Source organism: Dromiciops gliroides, chromosome 4 (genome assembly GCF_019393635.1).
Source record: "Dromiciops gliroides isolate mDroGli1 chromosome 4, mDroGli1.pri, whole genome shotgun sequence".
In the NCBI taxonomy this organism is placed as follows: domain Eukaryota; kingdom Metazoa; phylum Chordata; class Mammalia; order Microbiotheria; family Microbiotheriidae; genus Dromiciops; species Dromiciops gliroides.
In genome coordinates this window covers 58,400,643-58,417,579 of record NC_057864.1, presented here as the reverse complement: position 1 = coordinate 58,417,579, position 16,937 = coordinate 58,400,643, and the positions used below count along the sequence as shown (strand labels likewise).

At 40.1% G+C, this 16,937-nt stretch overlaps 1 protein-coding gene across 5 annotated transcripts in view; it reads left to right on the top strand.

Annotated features, from left to right (window-relative positions):
* ILDR2 (immunoglobulin like domain containing receptor 2) overlaps positions 1-16,937 on the top strand; it is a 99,958-nt gene that overhangs the window by 21,337 nt on the left and 61,684 nt on the right. For 4 of the 5 annotated variants that reach the window (XM_044001688.1, XM_044001684.1, XM_044001687.1 and 1 more), the window contains exons 2-3: positions 10,414-10,746; positions 12,185-12,304. In XM_044001688.1, coding sequence (XP_043857623.1) covers positions 10,414-10,746; positions 12,185-12,304 — 453 coding nt within the window. The remainder of the gene's footprint in view (positions 1-10,413; positions 10,747-12,184; positions 12,305-16,937) is intronic. The other variant, XM_044001685.1, reaches the window with a different exon arrangement.

Genomic DNA, 16,937 nt, shown 5'->3' with positions numbered 1-16,937 from the left:
CCTAGACTTGGACTTCTTAAATAAAGATGGGGAGAGCAGTGATAAGGAAAATATACCTGGGTCCGGTGCAATACCAAGAAATGAATGAAAGGATTTTTTTTTAATAGTCAGATAAGTAGAAGAGGCTAGGAGGACATTGCCAAAGACTAACTTGACCACCACTTTGCCTGAGGTTGGCTCTGTTTCAATATTACCTTCTAATTCAATAATCATAGTTTGACTAATCATCACTTTGGGCATAAAACGGTACTTTTCCAAGTAACTGGTTTCTAACTTGAATATTCTACTCTAGGCCATACTAAATCTGTGTGCCCCCAGGGGTTCTTTACCTAGGTTTTATGCTCCTGGTGTTTTAATATTGTGATAATTGTATTTCACTATAATATGTTTCCTTCGTAATCCTATGTTTTTTATTATATGCATTTAAAGACATCCTGAGCAGGGAGCCATAGCCTTTATCAGACTACTTAAGGGGTCCTGGACACAAAAAGGTTAAGGACCACTGATCTACCCCAACAACTCTTGAGCAGCAGTGTTGGGATTGGAATTTAAGCCTTCTCACCTTCCGTTTGGTATGTTCTCCACAGCCTCCTGTTTGTGTGTGTGTGTGTGTGTGTGTGTGTGTGTGTGTGTGTGTGTGTGTGTGTGTGTGTGTGTAGATCTGGAACCTTGCTTTTTCCCATACCTCTTCCAACCTCCTCTTGCCCTGCTTTCATTTGAGAATCTCTTCCCAAACAGATTCCATCTCTCTCCCCCCATAGCCAGCTGTGGATTTTGGGTGTTGGAGTAAACAGAAGGCTGCTTTCTAGTCCCCTCACTAATGAGCTGCAGTTGTCAAGTTACTTAATTGTTCTCAGATTCAAGTTGTTGTTTTTTTTCATCTGTTGTTGTTCATCCTTCATTTTGAAAGAGGACCAATGACAGCACAGGATGAAATCTTCACTCTCAGACGAATTGGATTTAAGTGAGGCCGAGTTGCACAAAATCATCAGCTTCACTCTCTCTTCCAAAGTCGCCAAAGTTCAGTGGCAGGAAAAAAAGTCAGGATGACTGGTGATGGCCAGTGAGCGACCTGGGTGTCTGATGTCTGACCAAGCTCTAAGCACTCCATAGTTCCTGCTTCCATAGCATAGCTGCCTTCATGGCCATTGAAACAAATTGTTCTCATCCACCCATTCCTCCAAGGGAAATCTTTTCATGCTTGGGTAGACATCCCCCTAACTCATCAATAGGTTTGAGGCCTATTGGTTAACCCTCAGCCTGCTTTAGCCTGTGTTCTGAGACAGTTTTCCCCTGCGGTGGCTACTGCACATGTTACAGCCTCGTGGAGCCACCGGTGAGAGTTGGGTGACAGGTGGACACCAGTGGTGAACAAGCAGCCCTGAAAAGGGCTTGACAAGCCCTCACACTGGAGGTGCTAGTCCTCCCTGAATACCCCATATATCTAAGTGCCCTAGGTCATAGAGTTTTTGTGAGAAAAGTGCTTCCTAAGGCATCAATACTATGTAATTGAAAGTTATTACTGTTATTATGTTCTTTGGACCTATATGCCTACGTTCCAAACTCACTTAAAGAAATAAAGTATCTAGGCTAGTTGCAAATCATATAATCATTTAGAGCTAGCTGTATGAAAATTAGTATATGGATTATACATATGCTGATTTGTCCTGAACAGACAAATGTATATAGTGTTGGGAACTGAGAACTCAGTAAACCTCTGTTAATAATTGGTTAAAAGAATCCAATGCTATATACAAGTGACTAATCTTAGTAACAAAGAACAGAACTAGGGAGGTAGGTTATTCTTAGTAATCACCTAGCTGGCAAAGCCCAGTGCTTTAACTCTCCAAAAAAACCCAAACAACCCAATGTTTCAGCATAGCTCCTACCCTCTCTGCTAAGATTTTCTGAGTACAATATCTGAACAGGCAGCATAATAGAAAGGTGGTATGGTCAAGTAGACAGAGTATGGTTCGAGGTAACAATATTCATAATGAGTCAGCCAGCTTTAGCTATTTTGCAGGCATTCCAGGTAAGAGAGAAAACATTATTTCACCTATCAGTGTTCATTTATTCTCTAATGAAGTCACAAGGATTTGAAGATGGATTCCAATGTCAAAATAATTTAATGCAATAAAATAGAAATAAATAGTAAAACAGAGTTTTCAAACCACCAGCCAAGAAGCTGCATGCTTTCCACAACACTACTGAGTATAGCCCCAACCAGATTAAAACATAATTGGGCGGGGAGCAGCTATTGGTGCAGTGGATAAAGCACTGGGCCTGGATTCAGGAGGACCTGAGTTCAAATTCAGCCTCAGACACTTGACACGTTCTAGCTGTGTGACCCTGGGCAAGTCACTTAACCCTCATTGCCCCACAAAAACAAAAACAAAACATAAGTGGGAAATATCTAACAAAATAAATAAAAATACAATAAAACATAAATAATGTTAATATGTAAGTCTTAAGTCAGTATGTACCATAGGGATCCTTATGTATGGTTTAGTTTCTATTTGAGTTTGACACCAGTGGCCTAAGGAATAGAGTTTATTCTGAGAGAAGCAGCAATGATATAGTAGAAAGAATTGTGCACTTGAAGTCAGGAGAGACCTAAGTTTAAATCCTGGCTGTAACACTTCCTAACTGTGTCATCATGAGCAAATTTAACTTTTATGAGTTGCAGGGTTTTTCTTCTTATTCTATAAGACGGATGTAATAATACATGTACTTCTTGCTTCAACAAGGCTGTTTTGAGGAACACTGAAGGTGCTTCATAGATGTGAGCTATTATTAATATTGCGAACCAGAGTATTTGGTTTAAGGAGTAAGAAATTACATGTAAGTTACTTCTCTTTTCTTATTTGAACAACTTGGTCATTAAAAGGGTCAGAAAAAAGAATTTGAAGAGCAAAAAAATGAACTTTTGCTTAAAGAAAAAGGATTAAATCAACCTGTGAGGGATATAAAGCACTGCTACCTGTTTTGTATGTGAATAGACTGGTAGCTAAAAGAGAAAGAAAAATAACTTTTGTTCATGAAAAACTGTTAAAAATCCATATGTGAAGGAAAAGGTTTTCTGTTAAATAGGTGGCATATACCAGGAAGACCAAGCAGAGAATGAAAGGACCCATTTAAGTATAGAAAAAGACTAAAGCATCAAGGTATTATGTATGGTCCCCCAGGGCATTTACATGTGACTGTTTTTAGAGTTTGAGAGGGCAACACTCACAAAATGGCAAATCAGATAAGTTTTTGAAGACTATGGGATAATTGAATAAGGATTGTTGGTTTCATAGCTAATAGGAAGATGGATTTTCTGAGTTTTATCTTGTAAGAGGAAGCTGAGTTCCTTAATACCAGGAAGCCCTGATTTGAGCCGGTTTGAGTATTGATTCACCCAGCAGGAGCAGGAGCAGTTAAGAAGGCAGGAGGAGCTAGGCAAGAAGAGGCCATGGGGCACAGTCATCTTTTAAGGAAGACTTCATCTGCTATACTACAGAGGCTGTTGATTGACAGGAAAGAAGGTCCATTGGAAGACAATTACATTCTACCTATTGCTTTTTGGGGGAGGGCGGGGCAATGAGGGTTAAATGACTTTCCCAAGGTCACACAGCTAGTAAGGGTCAAGTGTCTGAGGCCAGATTTGAACTCAGGTCCTCCTGAATCCAGGGCTAGTGTTTTATCCACTGTGCCACCTAGTTTCCCCCCTACCTCTTGCTTTTTTTTCCCCCTACCTATTGCTTTTTAGCACCATTTGCAATCTAAAAGAGGTGAAGCCTCTTAGAAGTGCCTGGTTGCTCGTTGTTTCTTCTCTCCATTTTGAGAAGGAAAAACAGGTTTTACAGTTGCTTTGTTATAATCATAAATTGAAGCTGATTAGATAACACAGTATTCTCTTGAGTGAAAATCTGCCTAGATCTTTTCTGCATTGTCTAGAGAGCCAATCTGAGGAGCTTGGTTGTTTTCTAGCTTATGGGAACCGGTTGTCACTATGATAAAGTAACACTATTTCGGTGCCCTTTTAATGATGGTGAGTTTAAAAGGTTTGCCATTGCTTCATCATTCTGAGGATTAAAAGGAGGGTAGGTTTGCCTAAGAAAAGAGCTAGGAGTAGAAGGGTAACAGCACAGAAACAGATTCATTGGAACAGGGATATCAAGGCTTACATTTAGAATTGTAAGGTGCCCTGAGCACATGAATCGTCCTCTCTTATGTCTCCCTGCTAAGTTTCTGTAAGTATGTACCACTCTCACTAGGTGCATTGGTGAGATAGTATGAGATATGATGTATCAATTATTCCTATATTAGCTTTATACAGAGTGATTATAATGTATTGGTTATTACTGATGTTACCTTATAATTAAGTATATATTTTAAGTTTAGGAATTAATGGTGTCATTATTGGGACTGATTGGTTTTGTGTAGATGGAAAGGACACCAAGTAGGGGTTCAAGAACTTAAGTAAAAAGTAGGGGGCAGCTAGGTGGCACAGTGGATAGAGCACCCTCACCGGTCCTGGAGTCAGGAGGACCTGAGTTCAAATCTGGCCTCAGACACTTAATACTTACTAGCTGTGTGACCCTAGGCAAGTCACTTAACCCCAATTGCCTCACTGAAAAAACAAAAACAAACAAAAAAAGTAGGGAAAGTATATCCCCCTTGCAACAGGGTTACCCTCAAACCCTGAGAGAGTTTGAGTTATGGCTATGTGATGGTTATCCTTCTCTAACAACCCAGGCCTGCCAGCATAAGGACAGGTTGGGACAAGTGAGCCAGTCCAGAGTAGGTGACCTATGAAGGGGCTACATTAAAGGAGTCCACACAACACAAGACTTACATAGAAGGGGCTAATGCAGGATTTATTGTGGTGAGCTTTGCATTTACAGGGACCTGCCAGACAGGTTCTCCATCCAGAATTTATCAGATACCCTAGTGTCAGAGGACTCCACTAGGGAAAAAATAATAAATTACTGGGGGGTTTTTGAAACAAAATAGTTATCCATAGTATTTTTCCTTTTATATAATGTTCTGTAACATAATTTTGATTATTTGAATATTTAAGTATTACTGTTGATTGATTTACTATACCTATTAATAAGGTTGAGTAATCCAAATGTATTTTCTGGAGTAATGCTTAACAAGGCAGATAGAGTCTCAGATTTTTATTTAAGGGAATACTACTTTACCTAGGAAATTATAATGTTGGTGATATTTCATAAAATACTATTGAAAATATAAGGAAATAGGAAGTATTAACTAAGAGGTATAACAAAAAATAAAACTTTATCTGTTTTTGGTTTTTGTACATTTCCAGAACATGTAGACTCTTCTAAAAGTCCTTGTAAGATAGAGGTATTACAAAGTAATTAGTCCTATAACCAAAGCTTGCATAGAGGAATAGGTATGTGTCTGTATGCGTCTGTATACACACACACAACTATGCATGTGTACACAGACATAATAAGTATATAAATACTTGTAGCCGGTTCTAGCATTTTATTATAATTTTTTTTTCCTTCAGGGCAATGAGGGTTAAGTGACTTGCCCAGGGTCACACAGTTAGTAAGTGTTAAGTGTCTGAGGTTGGATTTGAACTCAGGTCCTGCTGAATCCAGGGCCAGTGCTCTATCCACTGTGCCACCTAGCTGCTCCCTATTATAATTCTAATATCTAAATATAAAGCAAATTTTAATAAGTTATTTCTAGATATTCTCTCATTAATTAACATCCTTTTTTTTTTTTTTTAGTGAGGCAATTGGGGTTAAGTGACTTTGCCCAGGGTCACACAGCTAGTAAGTGTTAAGTGTCTGAGGCCAGATTTGAACTCAGGTACTCCTGACTCCAGGGCCAGTGTTCTATCCACTGCACCATCTAGCTGCCCCCAGTTAACATCCTTTTAACTGTGGAAGGATACCAGTTAAACACTCTTGTTATCCACCTGTCATCCCTTACCCTTGCCATGTGACCAGTTAATCTCCTCCCATCACACGTTTCCTTCATGACATCTTTTATTTCTATTTTACTACAAGGTTCCTCAATGGTTATATGTTATAGCCTTCTTACACTCACCTGGTGCCTTTCCATTACTGTCTGTATGTTAGTCATTTAAAATTCTTTGGAGATTGTTGTATTCTATGCCTTGGTGCCTTATTGTAACACTGGTAGAATGTTGGTCTTATAAAGATGAATCTTTGTTTCCATGAGGAGGATAGGATTATTAAAGGAGCTGTGGAACTTCCTGAAGGCATTCCAGCCCACACTCTTCCTCCTATTCAATTTCAGGTCCAACTCATGTTCATCTATATCACCTATCTATATACATACTAATAAGTTTTCCATCCTACACAGTAGACATTCTTCATCTGCTTGGTCTTTCCTGTGAGGATGGTCAGGCCGAATTCTTCAGAGTTGTTGCAGATCTATTCCGGAAGGCTCTGTAGTTTTCCAGAGCTTTTATTAAACATTCCAGTGTCATCCACAAATAGGAATATCATCAGCATCATTGCTAGCATTTGTAAAGCACTTTGAGGTTTGCAAAACACTTATATTATCTAATTTTATTTGGAAGCCCTCACCATTCATAGAAGAAAACCTCTTCAAGTTAGATTTTGTGCTTGATCTCTTCGACCGTAATGATCAGCACTTTTGGTGAGCATGCATCTCCCCATTTAACGCCTTATCTGATGTTTATGATCAGAGAGTCACTGGTCTAAGGGTTATTTATATTATATCTTTAAAGGACTCTTGAATGATTTTGATGTATGAATTAGAGTCACCTTTGGAAAAGAACTGGCCAGGTGAAATCGTGCTCCACAGAATCAAATGCAAGTAAAATAGGGTCACGTATTCTCTGTACCTTTCAGTTAACTGTGTAGTGGTAAAGATGTAGTCCATTGTTGAATATCAATTGTGAAAACCCACTTGTTCGCTCACTGAGGATGTTCTCAAATTGCGTATCAATGACTCATGAAGATTTTGTATAGACAGTAGGCAAATACATCACAAATTGTTGATGTTTCCTTGTTCAACCTCTCGGTATTAATAAGGTCTGAGATGTCTGTGCCTTTGGTATCTTTCCTTCAGAAAACCTTCAGTGCTTTCACAATTGTGTCTTCTCCAGCATAGACCTCTTCTGTATATCCTTAATCCAGTCCCATTGTTTTTCTCTTCCTTGTTCTCTTTAGTGCCCATTCCTACTTCACCTCTGAGCACAAGTAGGACTTGGGTGTTAGGTTCCAAGAGTGGATCTCTTCTGTCCTTGGTGGTGAAAAAGTGAATTATAGGATTTTTGCAGATCTTTTTTCATTTTTCCTCTATTTATTGTTCTTCCATTTTTATCCTTAAATGCCCTTGGGATAACTTTGCTTAACTGTATCTCTTACAAAGCTTTTTAAAAACTGATTTTCCCATCTACAACTTCATGATACTGCTCACAATTTTCCTTTATTTTTCGTTATAAGACTTCTCAAAGGAGTTTATACTCTAAACTGAAATTGTCTTTAGCATCCATTTCCCTCTAGTTCTCAAGTAGGTTAAATGTTTGCTGGCTAATGTTGCTTCCTGGGTTCTTTTGGTGGTCTTGTAGCAATAGATTTATAGTGGTTAAAACACTTTACAAAATTATTGTGATCTGTGTGATAGACATTTCTTATGTCCATGTCCCATTTGTCATTGTTGATTACTTGTTTAAGTAATTTAGGCATGGTTTGTTTCTATTGTATGCCATATCTTTATATATCATTATTATTATTATTATTATTATTTACTAATTCTGATGCAACAAGTCAATGGTTTAACTTTACAAGGCCAGCTGATTCAGGGATAATTTGCCACATATAATGCCAAGAATTTTCCTAGCTCTAGAATAGAATTTATTTAATTTTGTGGCAGTTATTTGCCATGCTTGCTATGCCCTATACCTACCAGTTCTTTTCTTGAAGAATATATTCATGACATAAAGGTGTCAGGCTTCCATGTAGTCTATAGGTCTTTGGCTTCTCTCATTCCTGGAACATACATTCTCATATACCTCTTGCCATCCTCTTCTTTTCTTACTTTTACAATGATATCACTGAGTATGAGTATAGATTGATTGAATTTAGAGAGTCTTAATGAGTTCCTTGTAGAATTCCTCTACAACTTCATTCTTAGAAACCAATGGTGATACATAAGTTGCTATTATTTTCATGGTGATGCCATTATTTTCATATTTTTGCAAATGCTTATTGACACTGCAGTATGAAATATCCCAGATACCAAGAATTAATGTTTCTTGTTGCTGCCAACTTCTTTCTTTGCCTCTCTGTGGAGTAGCTATGAGCCATCTTTACATTTAGTTGCAACTTCCTTCTTTCTTCTGGTTTCATTTATAGCAAGAATGTCAAGGTTGATACGATTCATCTCTTCTGGGAATATGTCCTGTCATTGGACAGGGATCTCATATTTAGGGTACTAAGTCAAACGAAAATTTCTAGATGGTCAAAAAATTGAGTGATTCTTAGTATTCTCTCTTTCTTTTTCTGCCCCATATCATAATACTGCAGAAGTGGAAGGGAGCTTGGGGCAGCTAGGTGGTGCAGTGGATAGAGCACCAGCCCTGGAGTCAGGAGTACCTGAGTTCAAATCTGGCCTCAGACACTTAACACTTACTAGCTGTGTGACCCTGGGCAAGTCACTTAACCCCAATTGCCTCACTAAAAAAAAAAAGGGAACTACACAAGAATAAGGCACATTTTCTATTTTCTTTGTTTCATGGCTTGCTATGACCGAAAAAAAATCATCATTAGGTACACTCTTCATAGTTAGCTTGATTGATCCTCAGAATACAGACTTGGTCTGCTGTGAGGGCTATATTAGAAAGCTTTCTCACATGGTAGAACCTACCAATCTCTACTGGGACGGCCTTTGAAAACCTAAGGTCATTGCCGTACCACAGGGAGGCAATAAAGTAGGATTTTTGTGAAGATAACGTATCCCTAAATTAATATAGTAGAAGGAAACCTATGGAGGGGTCAGAAAAGGTTTCCGGGGAAATGAAACCTGAGCTGAGCGCTAAAGGATTTTTAGAGTATGAGATGAGGATTTTGAGAGACTGAGATGGGGAAGCAATGCATTCCAGTCATGGAGAAGGATAGAGATGACTTTTACAAATGCCTGGTAGGAGATAAGAGTGTTAAGCTTGGGTAAGGGCTAGTTGCCCAATTTGGCTGGAATGTGCAATTTATGAAGGCGAAGAGATGTGGTATTGAATACCATTAATGGTTTTTTGAGCAGTGATATGTGTCACACTTGTGACAGAGGATGATTTGGGTAGTATTGTGGAGGCTGGATTGGAAAGAGGAAATAATGGACGCAAGGATATGAAATAGGAAGTGATTGCAATAACTCCTTTTAGCTCACACAGTCACTTGTCAGAGGGGTGTTATGAAGGTCAAACTGACAGGATTCTGGGATTCTGTCTTCTTGTCCATCAGGAGTAGCTTCATCAAGAGACTACTCAATCTCAGCTAATGGGAAATTCCACATAGTTCCTAATGGGGAAACCAGGTTAACTCCTTAACATGGCAGCTTCTTCCCAGAGTCTTTGTCTCCCTCCATGGAGCCCTCTCTGAAGAGAACCTGAAACTATGTGACTTCGCTCGAAGCTGGAATTCTGCCAAAAAACCAACTTTCTTCTCCTAGTCTCTCACAAAGTACACCCCTCACATAGACACGGAGCATTAAATAATCATTTGTCATTATTGTCAGTAATTCCAGTCCTGTCTGACTCTTTGTAACCTCATTTGGGGTTTTCTTAGCAAAGAGACTGGAGTGGTTTGCCATTTCCTTCTCCAGCTCATTTTACAGATGAGGAAACTGAGGCAAAAAAGTTAAGTGACTTGCCCAAGATCACACAGCTAGAAAGTATCTGAGGCCAGAAGTTGAGTCTTCCTGATTCCAGGTCTGGTCCTTTAATCCACTGCACCACCTAGCTTCCCTCAAATAATCAAACTTTCTACGGAGCATGAGAGTTTTATCCAGATGTCTAGGTTTGAGCCCAGTGTTACATTGAGATAATAATGATAATAGCTACCACTTAAGGTTTACACAGTGCTTTACATATTTTATCTCAATCAAGCCTCACAGCAGCTGTGAGATAGGTACAGTTATACCCCCATTTTACAGATAAAGGAACTGAATTTGAGAGAGGGTACGGGATTTTCCTGGGTTCACGCTGCTGTTAAGTGTCTAAGGTCAGATTTGAATTCAGGTCTTTATGACTCTGGTTTCACCTAGTGCTGGACCTATTAAACAAGCCCCAGAAATGAGCATTCCCAGCACCAAGTCATTCTCACCTTTTAAGTGTCGAGGAATGAGATCCTCCCTTCATATGTGCATATAACATCGGGTTTCTGGTTCTTGCTCTCCCAGCAGTGGCTGAAGGCCTGCAGGTCATCGTACCAGAGAGGACGAAGAAAGCCATGCTGTTCCAGCCGGTTGTGCTGAGCTGCCGCTTCAGCACGTCCTCCCAGCAGCCGGCCGTCATCCAGTGGAAATTCAAGTCCTACTGCCAGGACCGAATGAAGGAAGCCTTGGGCATGGCCACCGGCGGGACCCAGCCCCTCAGCAAAAGGAACCTAGAGTGGGACCCCTACCTGGATTGTGTAGACAGCCGGCGGACAGTGCGGGTTGTGGCCTCAAAGCAAGGAGCTGTTGTCACCCTTGGAGAGTTCTACCGGGGAAGGGACATCACCTTTGGTGAAGGTAATTGGGGCTAGAGGGAATCTGTTGTCATTGTCATTGTCATTGTCATTGTTTTAACACAATCCTAACCTTGTCGGGGAGAGAGAGCTGTTGAGGGCCCCTCTAACTCTATAAATCTTTGATTATGAGGGACAAAGGCATAGCAAAGGATTAATCAGCTGCTTGGATGGACTAGCAACTTAGATTCGACATCTCCCCTTTGCTATCTCATCTTTATTTTATGAATGAGAAAACTGAAGCTCAGAGACATGTCTAGGGTCACACAGCTAGTCAGGGAGAGAGTTAAGATGTGAGCCTAGCATTTAGATCACAAGCCCAGTGCTCTGTCCCTCCCTGGAGCTAGACTGGAAAGAACTGTCTAGAGAAGAGACAGAGCTGAGTCCTGGGCACGCATTGTTTCGGCGTGATATTGATATCTGGTCCTGGACTTGATTTTCCTCCTTTACCAGACATCAAACTGTGTGCCAACATACCCTTGGTGTGGCCAACTTTGCTAAATTGTTTCTGACTTGGGAAGAAGAGAAGTTCAAAGCAGGAACGTGTGTCTTTAAATTACAACTTCTCTGAACTTCAGATTCTTCTTCTGTAAAATGAGGGAAGGTGTGGTTTGTTTAAAATTTTCTAAGGTCCTAACTATCCCTAAGGCCCTTTTCAGCCCTAAATCTAAGATCTAATGGTCTTATCGCCCCCTTCTCCTTGACCTTAATTTCTTATACAAGATCAGGCCTGGGGAATCAGGGCTGATGGGGGATTATTCTTGGGTTGGAAAACCCCTGTGGATCCTGTTCATTTCTGGGGAGTTGGGCTAATTCTAAGATTTTTCTGGGATCTTGGAGACTGTCCCAAACATCAACATTCTCCCCAAAATAATCCACCTCTGGAACTAGAGTAGGACCAACCCCAAATCTGAAATTATCTCTGTTCTGCAGGATTGTACTATGAAGTAGCAACCCTCTTAGCCTAGGGATTTACTAACATGGGATAAGCAATGCTGTGTGTCCTGTAGGGAGAGGAAGGAATGGAAAGGGAGGAGACATCAGTGCAAGGAAGAAAAAGAGAAGGGAAGTAAATGGGTCTCAGAGCATAGTACTTCTACTGGAGGCATACGATCCCAGTTTTCCACAGACCATTTTTAAATTATGGGGAAGCTAAGACAACACTTAAGGGAGGGGTAGGGAATAGTGGGAAGGAAAGACCAATTTCTAGGCCTTCAAGTTCTCTTTCCTATCTTATCATCATTGGGTTTCCTCGATGGTTTTTAGGTTTGGGTTTATGGGGAATAGTGGAAAGAACACAGGGCCAGCTAGTCAGGAATCTCTACTTTGCCACCAAGACATCATCTTTCTAGGCCTCAGTCTCAGCCTGCAATTTGAAGAGGCTGGATTTACTCTTGAAGTACCTCTCTGATCCTGGGGCTCTTTTTGTTTTTGTGTGACAGGTGCAGAGCTCAAAATTGGGAAAGTTATGTGGGGAGACAGTGGCCTCTATTACTGTATCGTCACCACCCCTGACGACGTGGAAGGCAAAAATGAGGACTCGGTAGAACTCCTTGTGCTGGGTGAGTGAAAACCATTTCCCCCATTCTGACCTTGCTTGGACTGGCCATTGTCAGGTCTCCTCTTTCTCCACAGACAGATGAGTATAGATCTGTTTATGTTGTTTACTCTCGGTCTGGATAAACCCACCTGAGGATGTGCACGTGCTTCATGTGTCAGATGGCCTCATTGCTCTGAGACTCTCGCCTGCTTTCAGTGCTAATCCAGGTGTTTCTCCTGCTTTCTAGCTTAATTTTCCCCTTTCTCTTCCTCTTTCACCCCCCTGTTCTCTTGTTCTGTACTTGTCTTTTTTTCTATGCTAATGTGTTAAGAAAACAGGAAAGAAAGGCCTTTTGAAGGAGGGCAGAGACCACTGGAATGAAAACAAAATTGGTATTTCAGTCTCTCCTGAGGCGCGAGGGATGTTTCCCCCATCACCTAGTTCACTTCTGCCTAAGAGAATCACAAAGGTAGGAAAGGTTGCAGTGCTTGGATGTCAGAGACAGCTAATAATTAGTTGGTTGTTTCTTGGGTGCTGGTATTCAACTTGCCAATTCCCTAAGGAGAAAGGTGGAATGTGAAACTGACTAGGAGGGCTTGACTTCCCTTCAGAACAAAAACATTGAATTATCTTCATGAATATAAATGTATTACTTTTACCGTTTTTGTCTTCCTCTGAAATTATAAATGAGGGATTTTTTTTTAAGCAAATTGCTTCTATGTTGGAAATAAAGGTAGTAGTCAGTGTGTGGACTTGAGGAGGGAACATACAAGAAAAGTTATATTTTAGTCGACTTTAGTTATTTAAGAAAAGCTAGGGGGCAGCAAGGTGGTGCAGTGGATAAAGCACTGGCCATGGATTCAGGAGGACCTAAGTTCAAATCCAGCCTCAGATGCTTGACACTTACTAGCTGTGTGACCCTGGGCAAGTCACTTAACCCTCATTGCCGGGCAAAAAGAAAAAAAAAAGAAAAGCTAAAAGGAAAAATCAGGAGATAGTAAATTTCTGAAGGGCATATACTTTTGAAAGTAGATATATTTGGGAGGTTGATATTCACTACTGGAAAAAGAAATTGCTGAAGGAAGAGGCCACTGCTGATATTCAGTATTCTATGTTCTAGATTCTGGTCCCTTTTTCCTTACACCTTTTCATTCATACCTTTCCATTTGTCAAGTGGAATAGTGATGATAATGGTTAATTTTCCTAGAAGGTTGAATTAGTTTGCACTTATAATGTGCTTAGAGATAGGAGAATGAAAGGTTCTCAAGAATTGCAAACTCTAGTTGCCACTGTTTGCATGAATAAAAATACAACATGTTTAAAGGGAAAGACAAAAGTGGAAGTCTTGTGCTGGTACTGTAAGACACCCCGGGGAAATGAGAGTGGGAAACAGCTATGAATCTCTAAACCAGAAGAAGGAAAAAAGAGATGAATTTCTGCTTAATCATACAACTATAAAAGCCAAGTTTGAAAGGATAAGTGGCTCATCGAGCCGGCAATTAGCTAATTGTGGACACAGTTATTTGCCCAGTACAGTTATTTGCAGAAAAGTAATTGCCTAAGGCAGGAAAAGGAGGTAAGGTAAAGGCCACTTTAAATAATTTGGACCCAGTTGCCCTGCAAACTCTTGAGAAATAAACGCAGAACATGAGAAGCCATGTCATCCAAGGATGTGCTGAAGTGCATGAAGGACACCTCTCTGGATCAAAACATATAAAAAGCAACTTGTGGGAAGATGCTATTCTCAGTGTGGTTCCAACAAACTGGAGGAAAATGGTGTCAGCATCTGAGAGGTGGGAGAAAGGAAGGCTTGGATGCAAGGAGAAAAGAGGTGCAGCCGAAAACAGTCTTAGCCTTGATTCAACTGTAAAGGAACATACTGAGTGGAGAGTAGAAAGAGCACTGAATTTGAAGCAGGAGGACTCAGTCCAAGCCCAGCACTTAGCTGCATGATCTGAATTGGTATATGAAGGACTGAGAAGAGGGGGATGCCAGAGGCCTTTCTGAAGGTGCAGCTGGTCTGTGATTCTAAGCACCAATCAAAAGAAAGCACATGACATGTTTAGCATGTCAGCAGCCACATGAGATAAGGATATGAGTCGGACCTGTGGTCAGACCAGTGTTTGGAATAAGGACAGGCAAGGCACATAGCTGCCTTGTATGTAGTAAGTGTGGAGGGGTGGTTGCATTGAGGGTACATTAAAAAATGTCCTTTTATAAAACATGTCTATTTAAGGCCTGAAAATTCTGATTTCTATTGAATATTAGACTTGTAGTCAGAAGACCTGAGTTTGAGTCCTAATTCTGACACCAAATAATACCCAAGTGATTTGGGGTAAATGAGATACTTCCCTTCCCTGGGGGTAAGGGCACTATATTAGAGTCAGGGGAAAAAGCTGGGCTCAAATCCTGGCTATTTGACTAATTAGCTGTATTTTTTGTGCAGTCGTTTTTCAGTCATATCTGAGATTTCATGATCCCATTTGGGAAGAACCTCTCAACTTTTTTTCCCAGTCTCATCTGACTCTTTGTGACTCCATTTGGGGTTTCCTTGGCAAATGATACTGTAATGATTTGCCATTTCCTTCTCTGGCTCATTTTACATAAGAAGAAACTGAGGCAGACAGGGTGAAGTGACTTGCCCAGGATCACACAGCTAGTAAGTGTCTGAGGCCAGATTTGAATTGAGATCTTCTTTACTCCAAACCCAGCACTCTATCCCCTGGGCCACCTGGTTGCCCCTAACTAACTGTATTACTCTGGATAAATAAATACTCAATTGTTCAGTTTCCACACCTGTAAAACTGGAAAGTTAATACTACTAATTCCAACAGCAATAACAATAGTAGTTAACATTTACATAACACTTCCAAGTTTGAAGAGCAGTTTCCATGCATTCTTTCATATTGATACCCATGAAGGAAGATGCTTTAATTAACATCATTTACAGATGTGGACCAGTGCCTCAAGAGGCTGTGACTGGCCTGCAGTTAGATGGCAAAGGAGGATCAGAAGTGGGAGTTAAACCCCAGGCTCTGCTGACTTGAAGACTAGTACAATTTGCACTTTAACACGATGCCTCAATAAGGATGATGATGGCAATAACCACAATAATGGTGTGCTGCCCGCCTTAGAGTTTGGGTGCGAAGAAAATGTTTCCTAAGTTTTAAAATCAACACACATATTTTAAATACCTATTATGTCCCTGGCCCTGTGCTGTAGAAAGGTGTTGTTGTGACTCTCATTACTACTTTCTGTCATAGAGTTATTGATTATGTGATCAGTCAGGTTACATGTTTGGCAGCCAAGCCTCAAAGCTTCTGGTAGATATATAACTCAGTAGGGGCCCAATCTTTAAATATTACCCAAGGTTACAAATACTTCATCCTGGCTCTGCCTAGACATTTAGGGAAAGATGGCTAAAAACTGGTCCCATGAACTTCTCAAAGAAAAGAAAATACTGCTTGCTTTTATAAAAGGTCAATATTCAGCAAGTAGGAATTCTCTAGGTCTGTGGGGTCCCTTAGGAACAATGCCTCTCCCTCAGATCTGTTGGAAGGTTTTTATTCAAGCTCAAAGATTGTAGAACTATGTGACTATGGTTATGGAAGCTTCTTGAGAATTGGAATTGTTTCATTCTTTGTCTTTGTAACCACACTCCCTAGCTTGGCACATAGTAGATGCTTACTGAGCGCTTATTGATTGATTGACTGACTGACTAATTTAACATCAATTTTTTAAAACTTTGTGTTCCAAATTCTCTTTCTTCCTCCCTCCCCACCCCCCCTAAGAACTCAAGAAATTCAATTTAAGTTATACATGAGCAGCCATGCAAAACATTTCCACATTAGCCAGGTTGTGAAAGAAAACAGACAAAAACAAAACATCAGATAAAGGAACAAACGACAAAGTATGCTTCAATCTGTATTCAGATACCATCAGTTCTTTCTCTGTAGATGGATCACATTTTTCATAAGTCTTTCAGAGTTGTCTTGGATCATCGTATTGCTGAAAATAACTAAGTCATACACAGCTGATCATCTTACAATATTGTTGTTATTTCGTACACAGTACGTTTCACTTTGCATTAGCTCCTTTAGGTCTTTCCGGGTTTTTCTGATAGCATCCTGCTCATCATTTTTTATAGTATTTTAAAGAGAGATTTCCTTACAATAAACCCATGAGGTTGATTTTGACTGACTAATTTAAACAAGAGGTATTGGTGTGGTATTATGACAACATAGTTTAAAATCAAAAGGTCGGGCAGCTAGGTGGTGCAGTGGATAGAGCACCGGCCCTGGAGTCAGGAGTGCCTGGGTTCAGATCCGGCCTCAGACACTTAACACTTGCTAGCTGTGTGATCCTGGGCAAGTCACTTGACCCCAATTGCCTCACTACATTTAAAAAAAAAAATCAAAAGGTCTGTGTTCAAATGCTGCTTCTGCTATTTAAAAGTCACCTCAACTCTCTGGGCCTCAGTTTCTTTATCTATAAACTGAGAATTGACCCTGAATATAAATCTGAAATATGTATGTATATATACATATATATATGTGTGTATATATGTATATATATATATATATATACTTTTTCCTGTGAAAATCTAGAATCAAAAAGTAGATGATCCTAGAGCAATTCTTATATCCCATCTAAGG